This window comes from Mustela putorius, unplaced genomic scaffold (assembly GCF_011764305.1).
Source record: "Mustela putorius furo isolate JIRA1106 unplaced genomic scaffold, ASM1176430v1.1 tig00000461_pilon_pilon_pilon, whole genome shotgun sequence".
Taxonomy (NCBI): domain Eukaryota; kingdom Metazoa; phylum Chordata; class Mammalia; order Carnivora; family Mustelidae; genus Mustela; species Mustela putorius.
This window is the reverse complement of record NW_025421390.1, coordinates 529,970-548,171: the sequence shown is the minus strand read 5'-3', so window position 1 is coordinate 548,171 and position 18,202 is coordinate 529,970. Positions and strand designations below refer to the sequence as shown.

Sequence of the window (18,202 nt, the reverse complement as noted above, 5' to 3'; positions counted from 1 at the left end):
TGCTATGAAAGCCAAAATTGTTGTGCCAAGGAAGTATTCCGGCAGCTGCACATTGCCATTTTCCACCGGGAAAGCATCACAAAGCCTTTGATTCTTGACCTCCCGTCAGGAAATGGTTTGGGGAAAAACCAGTGACAAATTTTCTTACTTGTGTGAAAGAACAGTAAATAATATTTTTCTCAACAATGTATTACTTATGTCACCCTTTGTTTGTTTAATCAATAATAACTGTTTTCTCTTGGAAAATGTAAAAAGTCTTTTTTTGCAGTTTGTTTTTGGAAAATATATGGTTTCTTAGCTAAATCGAACTCTTAGAATAAGATGGGTTTATTACTTATGTAAATATTTATATAAATTTTTTAAAAATTGTATAAATTGATATTTGTAGGACATTTTCAAAAATGTTTGTCTAAGGGAAGAAAATAGAGTATTCTGTTGCTTTAAAATATTTTAGTTCTTTAGAGAGATTCCAACAAAAACTCATTTCTCATTTCAGGCCTTTGAAGACCTCAGCAAGCTAATGGTCAAGGTATGTGTAATTTACACCTGTTGGATTCCTACCAGTTATGATAGGAGTTTTGTAAGCAGACACTTTGGGGACATGATTTTTTTCAGTCTTTTACTGTTCTCTTGACAGGCTAAGGAAATGGTGGAGTTATCAAAGTCAATTGCTAATAAGATCAAAGACAAGCAAGGTGACATCACAGAAGATGAGGTAACTAGGTTGCCTTTTTAAGGCATTAGAAACCAGATTGGACAAATAATGCAGTGATGTTTTGGTGGGTCAGCAGTTTCTTTCTTAATGTAGTGATTTCTGTTAGGGCTTGTGGATATATGAAAGTATTAAAGAAAAAGTCAGCCAGTAGGATTAAAAGATACTTCAGTACCTTCTCTTGGAGTGTGGAAAAGCGAGATAGTGAAATGTGTAAGGAGTGGTTGTTTTATACATAACCATATGTTTGATATTTGTTTCATTAAATTTGTCTCCAGACTGATCCCAGCCACGTTCCTTTCTAAGTTTTTGGCTCTGTCATTTGGTTGGCATTAAATACAGCACAGTTGTTTGCTAACCCTCTTCTCACTCCAGACCTGTGAGGTCAGTGAAGTATGAAATATCAAGACAGGAGAAGGAAGAAGACTAATTAATTAGCTTTATGCAGGGAACTCCTAGAAATCCAGTTTCTTCGAGTTTATACTATAGGAACAAGGTGGAGGAAATGGGTGGATACAGAAATAACTAGTAGAATGGAGTTTACAGTGGAAAGATTTCAAATGTTGGGGTGGAGAGATGAATGTCACGTACTTGTCTTTTTGTGCATTTTCTTCTCTACTTATAGACCATCAGGTTTAAGTCCTATTTGCTGAGCATGGGAATAGCTAACCCAGTTACCAGGGAAACCTACGGCTCGGGCACACAGTACCACATGCAGCTGGCCAAGCAGCTGGCTGGGATGCTGCAGGCACCGCTAGAGGTAAAAACAGAATGCAGGCAGGCTCTCGGTTGTGTTAAGTAACTGCCAGGTCATCGGAAAACTAAACACCAGCTTTACGTTCCTTTCCCAGTGCTGCTACTATTCAACCCACATGTTATTTTTCCTTTTAGGAATATTAAATCAGTTTGGTGTACTTATTCGTGGATTTGTTGTCAAAATCTAGATTGTTTTCAATTTCCATCTCAGGTATCTGTAACTTCTTCAGTCTCTTTGATAGAAAGCTTTTCTTATCTCTGATTTTCAAAAGGAAATATATGATCTTGAGATGTGTAGAGACATTTAGATGTTTGGATGTTAATACAAGTGTGCTGTTAATCATTTCATAATACAGATATATCTTCTGACATTACTCAGGCAATCAAAACTCCATTCATTAAAACGCCTTTTTTTTTTTTAAGATTATTTATTTATTTATTTGACAGAGAGATCACAAGTAGGCAGAGAGGCAGGCAGAGAGAGAGAGAGGAGGAAGCAGGCTCCCTGCTGAGCAGAGAGCCCGATGCGGGACTCAATCCCAGGACCCTGAGATCATGACCTGAGCTGAAGGCAGCGGCTTAACCCACTGAGCCACCCAGGCGCCCTAAAACGCTCATTTTAATAAGTATTTCCATCGTGGGTTAAGCCTCTGCCTTCGGCTCAGGTCATGATCCCAGGGTCCTGGGATCGAGCTCCACATCGGGCTCTCTGCTCGGCAGGAAGCCTGCTTCCTCCCTCTCTCTCTGCCTGCTTCTCTGCCTACTTGTGATCTCTGTCTGTTAAAAAAATAAGGTCTTTAAAAAAACAAACAAAAAAAAAAAGAAGTATTTCCATCGTGACAAAATAGAATAGTATAATGAATCCCTGTGTGCCTGTCATCCAGGCTCGTGTGTAGGCAGCCTTCACTCAACATTACTTTAAAGCAATCCCAGACCTCGCATCACTTTGTAAACTTTTCAGTATGTAATTACAATGATAAACATGCTTTAGATGTAATTATAATCCCATTTCACACAGGAAAAGTGAAAAATAATTTTTTAGTATTTTCAAATATCTAGTTAGTATTCACATTTTCTCTTACAGTTAGTTTGTTCAAATCAGGATACCTTGCAATTGGTTGATTTTTCTCTCAACGCCTTTTTTTTTTTAAATTCCATGTTTCCCCTTCTCTTATCTCTTTTTTCTATTCCACATAATGTATTTATTAAAGAAGCTAGTGGTTTATTTTATAGAGTGTCTCAGATTTTATTGATTTTATTTTGACATACTTCCCTGCCCCTTGTATTCCTTATAGACTGGAATTTACAGCTAGAAGTTCTTTTTTTCTGTTGAATATTTCATAGAGGGTGCTGTGCATTTTCATCAAGGGGTACATAATGCCTGTTTGTCTTTTTTTTTTGTGATGTAGCAGCAGCCCCTAATAGCTAGATAGTCAATAGCTAGTCAATAGCTAGATCTGTTAACTTCATTTGGGGTTACAGTGGTGATATTCCTGTTTAATTCCATAGTTTACTCATTTATTAGTTGTAACAACTTAAAACATTTCAATACACTTTTTGAAACGTGGTGTAGAGGCCCTCTTCTCATTGAAGTAAATGTTAAAACAATAATAATGATGTTAAAATCCACATACTGAATTTGAAATGCTTCATGTATCTGACTAGGTTTTCCTGTGTGTATATTTAGTTTTTAAAGACTTCTTAGGAAGTTCTATGATTCCTGATTTTACTCTGATTATGATTTCTGTTAAGAAATGCCAACTGGTTCTAATTATAACCTAATACTTGCTAAATTCCATATTTTAACAGGAACGAGGGGGAATAATGTCACTCACGGAGGTGTACTGTTTAGTAAACCGAGCTCGAGGAATGGAAGTAAGAATAGAACATTTAGATATTCTTTAACTAAATATAGACTTTCTTAATATAACACAAATTCCCCAAAGTGAATACAATTTGAGGAAGGGTTGAGAACACCAGAACTATCCCAGTAGCGGTGTGGTGTGGTACAAGAGTGCTCTACTGCCTTGGGATCTGAGAGGAAGACTCTGTCCCTTGTTTTGCCAGTGTTGTGCTGAGTGACCTGGAGTAGCTCGCTGACCCTCACTGAGACTCGGTTTCCCTACCTTTGAAATGGGAATTTGGGTTGACTGATACCTTCTGGCTTTACTATTCCGTGCCCATACTGTGAATAATAAGCCTGTGTATGATGTCTTTTCTCTGGGGTTGTCGACTGTTTTTAGATTCACTGGGTTGGAGACAGGTGGTGTGTGGAGAAGCCGGGGGAAAGCTGCCCTCCTCCACGGGCTCTGAATCAGCAGTGGCTGTTCTTTAACCCTCCTTGTCTCTTCACACCCATGTGTCCTTGGCCCCCCATGTCTGTCCGTGCACTCTTCATGCCCTTTAGTCAAACACAGTTTTGTGGTGTCAGTAGTCGCCTCTGTGCGAATAGCTCATAGACCTGTCCCTCCAGCGCTTACTGCAGCGCCGTATATTTGAGCCTCTGCTGTGTCTTCATCTGACTGGTCACCGTGAGTGCTATCAGTGAGTACTGACTATGAACCAGGCGCTCTGCACGCACTGCCCCATTTCTTCTCGTGGTACCCCAGAGAGGTAGCCTCTCTCACTGTGCCCATCAAGGGCATGATGTGAAGATGAGGAAGTTGAGGCTCACAAAGATTCACTTATTTGACCAAGGCTGTGCCTTGGAAACAGTGGTTTGACAGGCATGTGGCCCCAGGCTGGGCTGCCTCTGGAGCCGTTCTGGGTGACTCAAAGCTGTACTTGTCAGCCACCATGCTGGGCTGATTCTTTAAGGTTGTGTGGTCTGGAAGGCTGGCCACTAGCTAGCAACATGTGACAACTGTGACCTTGCAATACAATTAATCCAAATGGAGCTATGCTAGAAGTGTCAATTATATACCACATGTAGGAGGCTTTATACCAAATAAGAAGTTAAATATCTCATTAATAATTTTTATATTGATTATATATTGATGTTTTAGAATTCTTGGGTTAAATGAAACACATGTGTTAAAATTAATTTCACCTGTTCCTTTTTATTTTATTAATGACTACTAATATTTTATTAATATTAAAATTACACACATGGCTTGTGCTGTTTTCTGTAAGATAGCGCTGCTTTGCTTCTTTATTAATTCTTTTTGCCTTACAGTGATGAAGCCACCTAAAATCCCTGATAGATGATAATTTTTATGTTTTTATTAAAAAAAATTTTTTTTTAACTAGACTCCATGGGCCAACATGGAGCTTGACTCATGACCCTGAGATTAAGTCACAGATAGATCATAATTTTTAAGTTTCCTCTTGTGTTTTAGTGATCATTATAATTATATAACATCACTCTATTAATTTGCATTGTAAACTGGATTTTTTTTTTTTCCTATTAGTTACTCTCACCAGAAGATTTAGTGAATGCTTGCAAGATGCTGGAAGCACTAAAATTACCTCTCAGGTAAAAGAACCTCTGCGGGAAGCTTGCCAACTAGAGCCACTGTTCCATACAGAGTAGACAGGAAGGGCCTGCTGGGCCTGCCGGGCCTGCCGTCTGTGTGGTGAGCCAACATATTGCCCCTCTTGGAATGAAATGAACAGAATTCACTTATCCTGGCTTCCCACCTTATCAGGGTTAGTGGTCCAAGTCTTGTTGACTTGGGGGCAGTGACAGAGGAATGTGGGCTCTTCCTAGGAGGTCAGAATTACCAGCCCCTCTGCTAGACATCTTGTGTTAGTTTCTGGAGATTTAAAAGTACAGATGTTCAGCTGTGCATTATATTTTCCTCTCCCCAGGTTCATTAAAGAGAGCCAGACATATTTTCTTCAGCATGTGGATTATAGTTCATACTTTGATTAAGTGCTTATTCGTGAGCTTTTTAGTTATGCTGTAGCTACACCTCCTTAGTGGGTGAAGATCCTAGATATTCACAGCTTTGTTTTCCCATCTGTGGTTTTTAGGCTCCGAGTTTTTGACAGTGGCGTCATGGTAATTGAGCTTCAGAGCCATAAGGAAGAGGAAATGGTGGCCTCAGCCTTGGAGACAGTATGTGAACCCCGTTTCCTCCTCATCAGTCAGCCCACCAAGACCTGAATGCCTAGCAACTTGAGAAACAGGATTTCCTTTTGAATTTAACTTTACTAAAAAGTAATGTTTGTAGACCCAATTAAAAACACCTACTTTTTTTTTACTAGTCAAGTACGGTAGTGAGAAGGGGGAAAGAGTAGAACAAGGAGTTCGATCTGTAACTGTAACTGTTCGATCTGTAACTGCTATCTCAACTGAATAATCAGTTGAGATAACTCACCACCTTCGGACTAGCCAAAAAAACCTATTATTAACAGTGAATAAATATTAATCAAAATTACATTGTTCAAGTTTTTGAAACTTAACCAAGGAGAACTGGAATTCGTGAGGTGCTGTCTTTTTGTTTGAAGCTCAGTCTCACGGACAGGTTTTTAACTTTCTTGATCAGAATGTGACCCCTGAAAGAATTTTTTCTTTGAGTAACACCTACGTAAGTGGTATTATAAAACATCACAGGTTGTTTTACAGAATAATTGCTTCAAAAAATATGAAAAGCAGGGGTGCCTGGGTGGCTCAGTAGGTTAAGCGATTGCCTTCGGCTCAGGTCATGATCCTGGAGTCCTCGGATCGAGTCCCGCGTCGGGCTCCTAGCTCCACAGGGAGTCTGCTTCTCCCTCTGACCTCTCCTTGCTCATGCTCTCTCTCACTGTCTGTATCTTAAATAAATAAATAAAATATTAAGGAAATACATGAAAAGCAGCTGTAGTTTAGATGGATTTTACTGGCCAAACTACTCCTATTACTTATTAGGAGACTTGAAATATTACTGCCTTCATAGCCTCTGTGGTGATCCTGTTTAATTTGAATAATTCGTATTTATTAACTTATTTTAAACTAGGTGAGGATGAGGAAGTTGAGGCTTAAGACTTGATATTTCTACCATATATTTTAAAGCTTAACCTTTATATAAGTTTCCTTTACTGGAGCATGAAATATGCACTCATTAGAATTTGTTACATGTTCCTTTTTAGAATCTCAAAGAGTTCTTCTTCAGTTCAGTATAGAGCCTTCATTACATTGTAGAGGGCTTCACTGTATTTTGGTATTTTCAGCTCTACTGTGTTTCTCTCGGTCCTTCCGCATTTGTAGAATTAAACACTAGAGAAGAGGATTTAGTTCTATAGTGAATATTCTTTGGATTTGAGTAAGAAATTCGGTAAATTACTTCCTGAGTATCCTGGTAGACAGTCTCCCTAGGTGAGTACTTAGTTGGACTAAATTAACACATTTTTGTCCCTGCTGTGTTTCTGGTAGGTTTCAGAAAAGGGATCCCTGACATCAGAAGAGTTTGCTAAGCTGGTGGGAATGTCTGTCCTCCTGGCCAAGGAAAGGTAAGTGCAGTCCTTGCTCTTCCTTACCACTGTATTTGTGTTTCTGAATGGACAAATGATTGTGGTGTCCCCCCTTGATTCCTAGGTTGCTTCTTGCAGAGAAGATGGGCCATCTTTGCCGAGATGATTCAGTGGAAGGCTTGCGTTTTTACCCAAATTTATTTATGACACAGAGCTAAGGGTTTTTTGTATTTCAAATCCTTCTTGTTCACGTACTTGTATCGTGTAGACGTTGTAGGACATTGAGCTCAGAGTAAACCCTGATAAACTGAGAATTTCTGGAACTTAATACTATACTATACTATAAAACCCTTTTAATTTCTCCCTAAATATTATGGTCCAGGAAGTTTACTTGGGATAAATATAGGAAAATACAGAAAACTGAAGGCTGCTATGAATTTGAAATCATGCTACCCTGAGAGTTTAACCTGAAATCTGGTGGATTTTAACTTGACCCTCCAATCTGACCTTTTTTTTTTTTTTTTTTTTTTTTAAAGAAGGGGGTTTAGTTAATGGGGGAAGAAAGAAGTTGCATGTTTGGACAGGTTAGATCATTTTTCTGGTGTGACTAAAATTCACTGAGTTATAAAGGAAGTTTGTCTCTGCATCTAATGTGCCCATTTGGGGAGGTGGCGTTCATGACGCAAGTCGTAGCTAGAGTGTAGCTTAAGAACTGACAGCACAGGGACAGAGCATCAGACTGTGGGACACAGTATGGGGCTCCTTCCCTAAGGCCTTTTCTTTAGAAACACTCTTAAACATGTCTTCAACATACACCTTAAAAAAGGAGAAAATTGTATTCAATTTATGTATATATAATCTAACTTGTTCTTTTTTTCTCATGATGATTTCATGGCTGGCATTTAAAGAATGTAACTATCTCATTTTGTTGAAAAAAAATGCTGTGGATTTTGAAACTGAATTAACGAGCTGTATAGACACATCGGGCCTCTGCTCAGCTCAGGGAGTATGATAAATAAAAAAAATTTTGAAAGTAGAGGGGATTTTGAAACAAGGAATTCCCTAGGATTGTGTGGGTGGAGGTAGGGGCCAGGAGAACCTTTAAGTAACCTTAAGATCCTTTAAGTAACTTAACAGGAACCTTGGTGCTCTTTGACCTTGAAAGCCAAGGACAGGAACCAAGAAGGCGAACAAGTAATCGGTTTCCTTTTCCTTCCTTTAATGAGTTTCAACAAGACACTTTAAAAAATCTTTCATCTTCCAGCAATACTTTTTTTTTCTTTACCCCATACGTTAGAAGTTGTGTAGAGAAACTATCTCACTGAGAACTATTACTGCGATAACAAAAACTGGCTCATATTGAATGTCGATTGCTTGAGTTCTAAAGTGGACTGCCTGACTTCCTACGTCATTGCTCTCCAGCGTATGGTGTGTTGGCATTACCTCAAACTCAGGGACCCCACAGGGACAGAAGGAGCCTCCCCTTCTCAAACTGTGTTGAAAATGGAAAGTAGGGATGGTTTTCGGCCAAGCCTCCAGAAGGGATAGTGTCTGTACTGAGCTAACGGTTGTGACCAGCAGGAGGGGATACCCCAGCTCACAAGCTGGGATCCCATAGAGGTCACTGGGTGAGGTGGAGGCCACTGCCAGAGGCCACGACAGATGCCCTTTGGGGAAGGAAGTTGCAGGGATCCTCGGCTGCAGACCCAGGGAATCCCTACCACTGCAGCCAGATCCGTCCCCTGATCCCTGCCTGCAAAAGTGGGCTGTCGCTGCTTCTCGTCCTCCAGCGTCAGGGGAACGTCTTGGCCAAGGCCTCCTGCCTGTCTTCATTTTCCAGACCTGTTGTTAATTCTGCAATATGATGACAGATCCCCTCATTTCCTCATTGCTCAGCCTCAGGTTTGTTTGGAGGGGTATTCAGCGTCCGGCTGCCCGTGTCGTGCAGGCCGTTGTGTAGACTCGTGTGTATATCACTGCTGTTTCTGGGTTGTACTCCCACTGCTCTGGCACATGCATACACGCACATTCATATATGCACACACACACACACACACACACACTTACACGTACGATATCTCATCTGGCTAAGGCTTTTAAAAAATTACAAAGGTAAATAATAATCTATCTCAGTAGTTGGAGTGAGTTGCAACTAAGATTGTTTGAGCTATTGGATCTAGTTCTTAATGATTTGGATTCATTACAGCAGACTCCCGGGTTCAGTGTATTTATTTATATTAGTGTGACAACACATTAAAAAAAATGGAGCAATCTAAATTGTATAAAGATGAAGAGAAGTAACATGAATATATTTTGTAAATGTCATATTAATTTAGTATGATTTTACTGTTTTATTTTTAAAGTGGGCATTCTTCACTATTTCCAGACCTCTGTATGTATACTTTTTATCCCCCCCACCTTTTTTTTTTTTTTTTTTTTTTGCAAATAAATTGTTGCAGAGTTTATGTTTAAATACAACCAATCAGGCCCTAAATGCAAAAAAAATTCATCTTGGTGCTTATCACTAGTATAATTATTATTTTTGCTTTATTATCTTTGCTCTTAGGAGCATAAATTTGTTTGTAGCTTTACAGTAATGGAATTTTTCTATTCACTGTCAAAAATATTTTTACATTGTACAAGTAAAGATTGTTTTCAGGGTTAAATGATTAGAATTAATGTATATAGAGTAAAATTACTGGAAAACTTTTAAGTGATTTTTTTCTTAATGTGTTCTTTGTAAAATACTCTTTGAAAAATATATGAAAGTGACAAACCTTTAATAAGAATAAGCCAGTATGTTAAGATTTTTTTCTTTATTTATGACCTCAAGATCTTACTGTTTTAGATTTTTAAAAAGAAAACAATGGGAAATGGCTCATGAACTGTTTTGGGGTTTTTTGTTTTGTTTTGTTTTAATTCTTGATGTGATGTCCATTGTTGACTGACCTTGTGTATTCACATGAATGTACTGTCTCTTGTTCCCTTTAACTAGACTAGCCTGAGCAGACATGGATTTGTCATGTCTTCATTCTTATGCTCTGCCCAGTAATCTCAGTGTTTTCCTTTTGGTATGGTAGAGTCACGACTCACAAGCTGTTTAGATTTTTAGACTGTGCGTCAGAAGTAAATCAAGCATGCTGAAAATGATCCCTGAAAATTTCTTAAATTGCCAATGAAGTTCTCTGTATAGTCTTAAAATTAGAATCCCTGTGATATACATAGATATGAATAAAATTAGAATGAACATAGTATGAATATATTATGAACATATATGTATGCAATTAAACAACTGCAATACAAACTAGCATAGCATCAGTAGACTTTTATAACACCAGTAACTGAACTATTTAAATGTGTGTCCTTTTTTTTTGTTTTGTTTTGTTTTTTGGCCACTAGGTATGCTTGAATTTATATAAATTTATGGTAACCCCACCCCTCATGATAGATCTCTTGTGAACTCCACAAGGGGAGAGAGTTTTTTGTCTGGTTTGTTCATGGATATATCCTCAGAGCCCTAGAATAGGGCCTGGCACACAGTAAGCATTCAATAAATATTAACTGAATGAGTGAACTCTGATGTATATACCTCTTTATAACCTGGCTCCATTTATCCTACCTTACTTCCCATTCAATTAAATGAAAAAAAAAAAATTTTTTAAAGTACATATTGGCTACGTGAGGAACTGTTTGGCCACTGGTGTGGGGGGTGGGGGTTAAATAGGATACAACCCCTGCCTTTAGGAGGGTGGCCTAGTTGGGTAAATGGACACGTGAGCAGTGTTCTCTGAAGATGGCAGGATGTGCTTGTCACAGAAGCCGCACGGGCACTGTGCTGGGGAAGGCAGGAGGAGGCTCCTGCAGTTCCGATGGAGAGATCTGGAAAGGCCATGTGGGAGAGGAAGGGCCTCATAAACTAGGCTCAGGAGGACCAACAGATTGTCAGTAGGTGGAAGGCGCTGGGTAGGGGAACAACATGAGGCGTGCCCCTTCCTATCCCTGGGGCCTATTTCCTTACACTGCGCAGACTTGGCCTTTCTTTACTTTTCCCCATTGACTTTCACCTTCAGCCCAATAACCAGAATCAGACTTTGCTCATTTCCACCTGCTTTAGAAAAATCTGTTTCCAGTATGTAACTCTACTATTTCTAAACTCTGTAATAGTTATGTTATCTGTCTCATTTATGGAACTATATTTTGTCTTAATGCCATAAGAAAAGAGAGGAATTGGGCTTCTTTAAAGTACAAGGATTGTCACATAACTGAATCTTTTAGATTTCTTCTGGCCTAGGTCAGTGATTGTACATGGTAGATTCCTAGTTGACTATTAATACTTGAGTGATTTTTGGATTATAATGTGTCGTGAACTGACTCACAAACCTAAATCTGTCCTTTACCATCCACCCAAAGAGGCTTTTCATCCAGACCTGTCAGGGCTCAGCCTGTCTGAGATACTCTGTCTTATTCAAATTCCATGACATGGGGCATATCCACGATGTGGGAAGCACTCCAGAAAAGTCAGGTTGAAACACATGTAAGATCTTGTTATTACAGTGTGAAAAGTGGGTCATCTGTGTTGTTCCTAGAGTCCTGATAATCATGAGTGAGTTGAAGCTTTTCTCTCAGAGCAATATCTAAGGAAGTAAAGGATCTCTCCATGGATATAAAGGATACCAGCAAGATAGTAAATATGTTTACAGTTTGCGCAAGATTACTAGACCAGTCGCTGACCCAGAAAGAATTAAAGCTACCTTGACAGAAGCTTGTTTAGTTAATCCCAAGACCATGGAAGCTTTTCCCCCCTTCATGTCTACACCGCCTTCTTTTGGAAAAGATTATGCCTTAAGTGTGCAATAAAGACAGAAACACAGTTTGGCAAGAATTCTAATTAAGGGAAAAAATGACCAAGTATTGAAATTACAGCTGTTATTTAAAAAAAATGTCCCAGCACATTGATCCAACCCCTTCTACCTACCTAGGTCCTCCCAAGTCCCAAAGGTGGATTTCCAGGGAGAGCATGTCTGAAAGGTTAATGCAGAGCAAGTTGTTTTCTATGTTTCATTTAATCATCATAAAACTTCCATACGACTGTTCTATGCCTTTTATAGTGGAGGAAAGAAGCGATTAAGTATTTGCCAAGGTTACTGAAGTAGGGAAAGAATTAATCTTAGCTTCCTCTAACTCCAAAGCCCCATTCTTTTTTTTTTTTCTTCACTTTTTAATTAATATGTGATGTATTGTTTCAGGGGTACAGTCCTATGAATCATCAGTCTTAACACAATTCACAACACTCACCATGGCACATACCCTCCCTAATGTCCATCACCCAGCCACCCTCTCCTTTCCCTCCACCGCCCAGCAACCCTGTTTGTTTCCTGAGATTAAGAGTTTCTTTTTTTTTTTTTTAAGATTTTATTTATTATTTATTTGGCAGAGAGAGATCACAAGTAGGCAGAGAGGCAGGCAGAGTGAGAGGAGGAAGCAGGCTCCCTGCTGAGCAGAGAGCCCAACGCGGGACTGGATCCCTGGACCCTGAGATCATGACCTGAGCTGAAGGCAGCAGCTTAACCCACTGAGCCACCCAGGCGCCCGAGATTAAGAGTTTCTTATGGTTTGTCTCCCTCCCTGGTGCCCTTTCCTCCCTACTCCCCCCCACTCACCCCCCACACTGCCTCTCAGATTCCTCATATCAGAGAGATCATATAATTGTCTTTCTCTGATTGACCTATTTCACCAAAGCCCCATTCTTTACACTGAGCTCTTGCTTTCAAAAATGCCAAGGACTGTAGCATATATTTGAAAAGATATCTCAACTTGGACTGATGAATGGACGTTGGAGTAGATACTTCCTGTCAGTAAAGCCTTGGATGGATTTAATTAGTACTGCTAGCATTAATTATTGGACAGAATAAGTGCTTAGCAAATTCATTATCTCAGCCAACCTCTGATAACTGATAGTTGAGTAATTGCATTACCTTTTAAAAGATTAAGTGATAGATTCAAAAACCTGCAAATGCTTTACTTTTAAGTTTTAAAAATTGAGGTAATATTTACAGTGAAGTGTACATATCTTAAGTTGGAGGCATTTTAATAAATGTATACTAAAATCCATGTAACTCAACACAGCAGCCAATAGAACATATCTGCTGCCATCCCCCTGGGGCCTCTTTCCAGTCACCTGCTCTCTGGAGGCCACTCCTGCTCTGATTTCTGTTACTGCACACTAGTGGTGTCCATTAAATGGGCTGTTTTGTATAGAAGAAAAGCAAATGGTAAACTGTATTCACGGGACAGTGGACCGAAAAGCACGGCTGTGAAGGTGGAACTCTTATCCTCCAATATTCCTGTAAAAAGACAACTGTAATACTTGAGAATTAAGGTGTCATTTTTTAAATTTAGCCAGCTCTGGCTGCGGGGAAAGAAAAACCTAAACGAAGATGCGCTTTGCCTGAACTGTTCTCTTTTGAGACTCTTCAAGGCCATTTGGGCAACCCAGTTTACGCAAACTAGCGAGGCCACTCGGATGGCTCACTTTTGTGGTTCCCCAGAAGAAAGGACCCCAGGGGGAGAAGTGATTGGATCGGAACGCGGGGAGACTGCGGCTCGCCCTGGGCCCCGGCCCGGGCCGTGGGTGTACGTCGGGGCTGTACCCGGCCCCCCGAGGGCCCCCTCTCCCCACCCCATCCCCCCAACCCGCAACTCCCCACTCCGCGGCCCCGCCCCGCGCGCGGGAGGAAAGATGCACTGCCCAGAGCGGGCGGGGCTGATTTCGCCAGCCGGCCGGGCCCCCGCCCTCCGGGGCCGTCCTCCCCGCGCCGTCGGGGGCGGGCCCGGGTGGGGCCGCCGCCGAGCGGAGAGCCGCGGGCCTGGGCGAGTAGTCCCGGGACGCGGGATGCTCCGCACGCTACCTCGCCGCCCCTGAGGCCTCCCGCCTGCCCGCCTTGTCACCTCGCCGCCTCACTCACCCCGGCTCCGGCCCGGCGCCCGCCAGACCCGAGAGGTAGGAAAGAGCCTGCCGCCCCACCGACCCCTAGGGCACTGCTGTGCGGCGCGGATCCCCCGCGGCTCCGCTGGGTCGGACCATGCCCCCCGGCCCCTGCCGGCCCCACTCTCCAGGCAGGCTGAGAGTGCAGGGTGGCGCTGCACCCTGTTCCTCGCCGTTGGGGGCTCAGCCTTCGCCCCAGGGAAGCGCTTTAGAAAGCGTCCGTCTGCGCGTCTCGGTGTCCCGGCTCCGCAGGTGTTGCCGAGAGACAAGCTGCCCGGAGACGGGCGGGGAGCCCGAACGGTGGGGATCCTTGAAGGACAGCGTCCTAGGGTACTCCGCGTTTCAGAACAAATTTGTCCCTTACCAAAGAGAAATCCTTTCTGGGGTACAAACTATGAGGTTTAAGCAGTTCAAAACGGTCCTCATTTTATGAGAGCTTTGGGCTGAGGACTTGGGCAGGGCCAGATTTCCAGGCATGAACTTGACTCGTGGGCCTTTGGGAAGCTGTAGAAGCGGGCAGCCTACAGCCTCTCTAGGGAACCTGCATCCAATCCCTGGGACCAGGGCAGAGCCCACTGTACTGAATATATAAATAAAGCCTCTTTACACGAGCTGCTTTGGAACTAGGGATTTCCTGCTAATAAATATTAGTAGTAGATAGATATGCACGAGCTTGTCTTTGTCAGAAGGGACAAAATCACTTTGCTTCCTTTTGTTTTCCCTTTTATTTGATAAATCAGTTGTCCCAAGAGACTTTAGCTTAATTCCTTTTCTTTTTCTGCAGCAATGAAGACACTGTAGGGATTTATCTTAGCCGGTTTCAGCAAAAACATAGGAACTGAGCCTGGCGTGATGCCATTAGCCACTGAGAATATTGACTGCCTCTTACCCTCTAGCTGATGCATTTGGAATCTTTCTGCAAATGTTTATGTGTGACTCCTATAGAGGAGTATTTCTAAATGTGCATAAAAGAGACCTAAGTTTTTATCTTCTCAAAATGATTCTCAAGCCAAACATTGTAAGTAGCCAGTCCTGGTATTGGGAAAAACGTGTTTGGAAGAAAATAAACAAACAAGGTAAAAAAAGAAAGAGAGAGGGGAAGGGAGCAAGAAAAAATGAGATTTTTTTTTTTTTTTTTTTTTTTTTCCTCAAATATAGTGCTTTTTATCCAGCATTCCATTCCATTGTGGGGTTACTCTGTTCAGGTCTTTTAAATTAGTAATTGAGCTAGTAAAAATTAAGCATTTATTTTCAAAAGCTTAAGAATATTTTTAAAAAGCCATATTGTGATTTTTAGGTAGTCTGGTTTATTTTATATTTCTACTTAGTTCTAAATACAGATTATCACACTATTCTGTGTTTTATTGGTAGAAGAAAAATGTGTTACCATCACAAAATCAGTAGTGATTTGGTCTTCTTTGAAAAATGATTGTCAGGGAAAAGCAAACAATCTGGGAGAAGCCAGTTCAACTTTTGGGAGCTGGGAAATGCTTACTTCTCCTTACTGTGATTACTGAGATCAGAAACTCAAAAGGATACATTTTATTGCCTTAAGTGCCTAGGCTTGCCTGGGAGATACTCACCTGCTGTGTTTGGCTACATTTCCCATCCCAAGTTCAAGGAAAGGATTGGATCAAGTCTATGCCTAATCCCAGAAAAATGGAAGTTTTTGGTGTTGTTGTTAGGGAGCAGAGGGGAGGGACCCGCTAATCATCTGCCTAATTACACTTCAAATCTCTGTTTCCCTTTGAGGAAATAGTGTTTCCTTTGTTCAACCAACTCCCATTGAAAGAAAGCTAATAGAGACACATCAGTTTTCTTTCCATTGAATTTTCGATTATTTCATCAGTCCTTTTAATTCCAGTAATTTCTGTCTTTTCTGAAGAGATGTAACATAATTATTTGAAGTATAGTATATTGTTAAAATATATTAACTGTGGGTAATGGGGGTATGTAAAATGTATATTAAGAAAATATATAGTTAGTTATGTTTATTAGCTCCTCACTTATTAGACTAGTATGAAAAATTGGCAAGTGCCTTTGACTCTTATTCTACAATCTAATAGTCTGTTCCTATCAAATTAAATATCTCCTCCCACAAATCATTCTGAAGCACAGGCCAACAAGATCTTTCCTGCCCTCTTAGGTGGTCTGGGAAGATAGCTGCACGAAATCATCAATGTCCTGATGCATACTGATTTTAGCAACAAGTATTGGGAAACTGACTGAAGATGATAATTGTTATTTATCTGTTTTCTCTGTGGAGTCCCCTAAAAGAGGAAAGACAGTATCACATGGAGTTCACATTTAATTGCAATACACTGGGTATCTTTTTGAAAGGCTTGATAGTTTTGATACAGCTCCCAAGCATTAAGAAATGAAGGGATCCAGATAACATACCACTTGTGCAAGAAAGACAGTGGTTGTTAAGTCCATTGGTAGAAGAGAGCCTGGTCTGTACAGCAGGATGCGAAATGAAAATCTGGCAGAATTTTAGCAAATGGATAGGTATGAAATGCTAAGAAAATAAACAGATGAAAATGTATTATCCAGATTGGCTCTTAGGTTTGATGAAATTCAGCAAATAGCAAACTTTCCACTTAAGCATGTGTTATGAAGATAAGAGGCTTGGTGTTTTGCAAAGATAATTTCAGTGTTGAGCACACTTGAATATTCCTAAGGTGCATTGTAATGTAACGAAAGGGACACGTACAATTACAAATCATTTCCCCAGGGAAAATTAGAGTGCTCCTTACTTTCTTTTCAGTAGCACCTATGAAGTTTGACTTCTTAGAATGGTTTTGCCATAGCGTGATTACTATTTTATAAATCACATTGAACAGAGGCATCATTTCTTTGGGATTCTAATTTCAGGTGTTTATGAAAAAAAATTTCACAGTTTGGATGTGAGAAAGGACATGAGGAGACCAAAGACCTGGGATTTTGCTAATCAGAATGAAACAAATGTTGAAAGACTTTTCAAATCTATTGTTGGTGGTACTCTGTGACTATGGTGAGTATTGTAAGTATGCTTCATGCTCTCAGTATCGATGAAGAAATGTAAATGTGAGGTTTATATAAATGCATGGATGTTGATGACTCTGGGGGGTGGGTGCAGTGGCTACAGTGCGGTACTTTTTAAACTGGGTTCTCTTAAAATTCTGTATTTATTGATTAAAATTTCCCTTTAAATATATTTTAAGTCTTAAAAAGAATAAAAAACAAGTCGCTTTCATTTAAACAAACTGGAGACAACATGTTGTGTTGTCTTTGACTGATTTCCTAGTATTTCAGTACTATACATTTAAACTCCACTCACACACATGAAATTACGTTTTTTAAATTGGGATTCTCTGTAAGATTCCACGCTCCTGGAGAGTTTTGCTGTTAGAATATCTTTGGAGCCAGTCCAAATTTCAGTCCTTGCCAGTTGTATACCTTAGACGAGGTTCTTGTTGGCATCATGGGGTTGCTGTGAAGATAAAATAAGAAAGGCGAGACACCTTGACTGCCTGAGCAAATAGCAGGTGCTCACCATTACTCTTCTTCATTCAATTTGTTTCAACTAAAAATCCAGTTCATTATTCAGAGAGTTTTACACACAACTGCTGAATGAGCAGATTTGATATTATAAAACTTGCTACTTTTCTTTTGATGATTGCCAAGTATTTCAAAGACTTCTAGGCAGTCCATTGTTTACGAGTGGAAATTGTTTTCAAATTGATCAAGAAATGTGATCCAAGGGATAGAGAATCCTGGGTGCCTCAGCCAGTTAAGCGTCTGTCTTTGGCTCAGGTCATGATCTTGGGGTCCTGGAATCGAGCCCCGCATCAGGTTCCCTGCTGATCAGGGAGCCTGCTTCTCCCCCCCTGCTTGTGTTCTCTCTCTGCCAAATAAATAAATAAAAACCATAAAATTTTTTTTAAGAAAAGGACCAGAGTGTATACTGTTCATTTTGTCCAGTGAATCTTCTCTCTCAACCTTTTCTTTTTAAAAAGTTTATTTAAGCAAGAAGATGCTTGATTTGCTGAAAATCAATCTGAGATTCAATGATCTTAATATCATTTATCCCTCCTTAAAAACAGATCACTCTGCGTATAAGAGCCTCATACAAAAAATTACAAAAAGTTCCTGGATTTCGTAATGATAAAGACTTCAGGATTTGCCATTTTCACAAAGTCCGCAAGGATGTTTGTCATTGTGGAAAGCAAGTATCTTACTGGAGTATAAGAATAAAAGTTCAACGAGCATAAAACAGAGCATAGAAGTTGAGTGTACATGCTATGCTGCTAATAGAAAAGGAAATATTTTCCTAGACCTGGGTTTTTCCCACTTCTCCATTTGATATTGATCAA

General features: G+C 40.3%; 2 protein-coding genes across 2 annotated transcripts in view; both read left to right on the top strand.

Moving 5' to 3' along the window:
* Positions 1–7,495, top strand: part of VPS36 (vacuolar protein sorting 36 homolog) — a 28,002-nt gene extending 20,507 nt beyond the window's left edge. The window contains exons 7-14 of the mRNA XM_045080556.1: positions 497–529; positions 638–715; positions 1,338–1,472; positions 3,278–3,343; positions 4,879–4,943; positions 5,444–5,528; positions 6,825–6,901; positions 6,987–7,495. Coding sequence (XP_044936491.1) covers positions 497–529; positions 638–715; positions 1,338–1,472; positions 3,278–3,343; positions 4,879–4,943; positions 5,444–5,528; positions 6,825–6,901; positions 6,987–7,080 — 633 coding nt within the window. The 3' untranslated portion in view covers positions 7,081–7,495. The remainder of the gene's footprint in view (positions 1–496; positions 530–637; positions 716–1,337; positions 1,473–3,277; positions 3,344–4,878; positions 4,944–5,443; positions 5,529–6,824; positions 6,902–6,986) is intronic.
* The window catches only part of LOC123392233 (thrombospondin type-1 domain-containing protein 1-like), a 34,493-nt gene continuing 23,115 nt past the window's right edge, over positions 6,825–18,202 (top strand). Inside the window, 2 exon segments of the mRNA XM_045080555.1 lie at positions 6,825–6,901; positions 16,722–16,860. Of these exon segments, the coding sequence (XP_044936490.1) occupies positions 16,803–16,860 (58 nt within the window). The 5' untranslated portion in view covers positions 6,825–6,901; positions 16,722–16,802.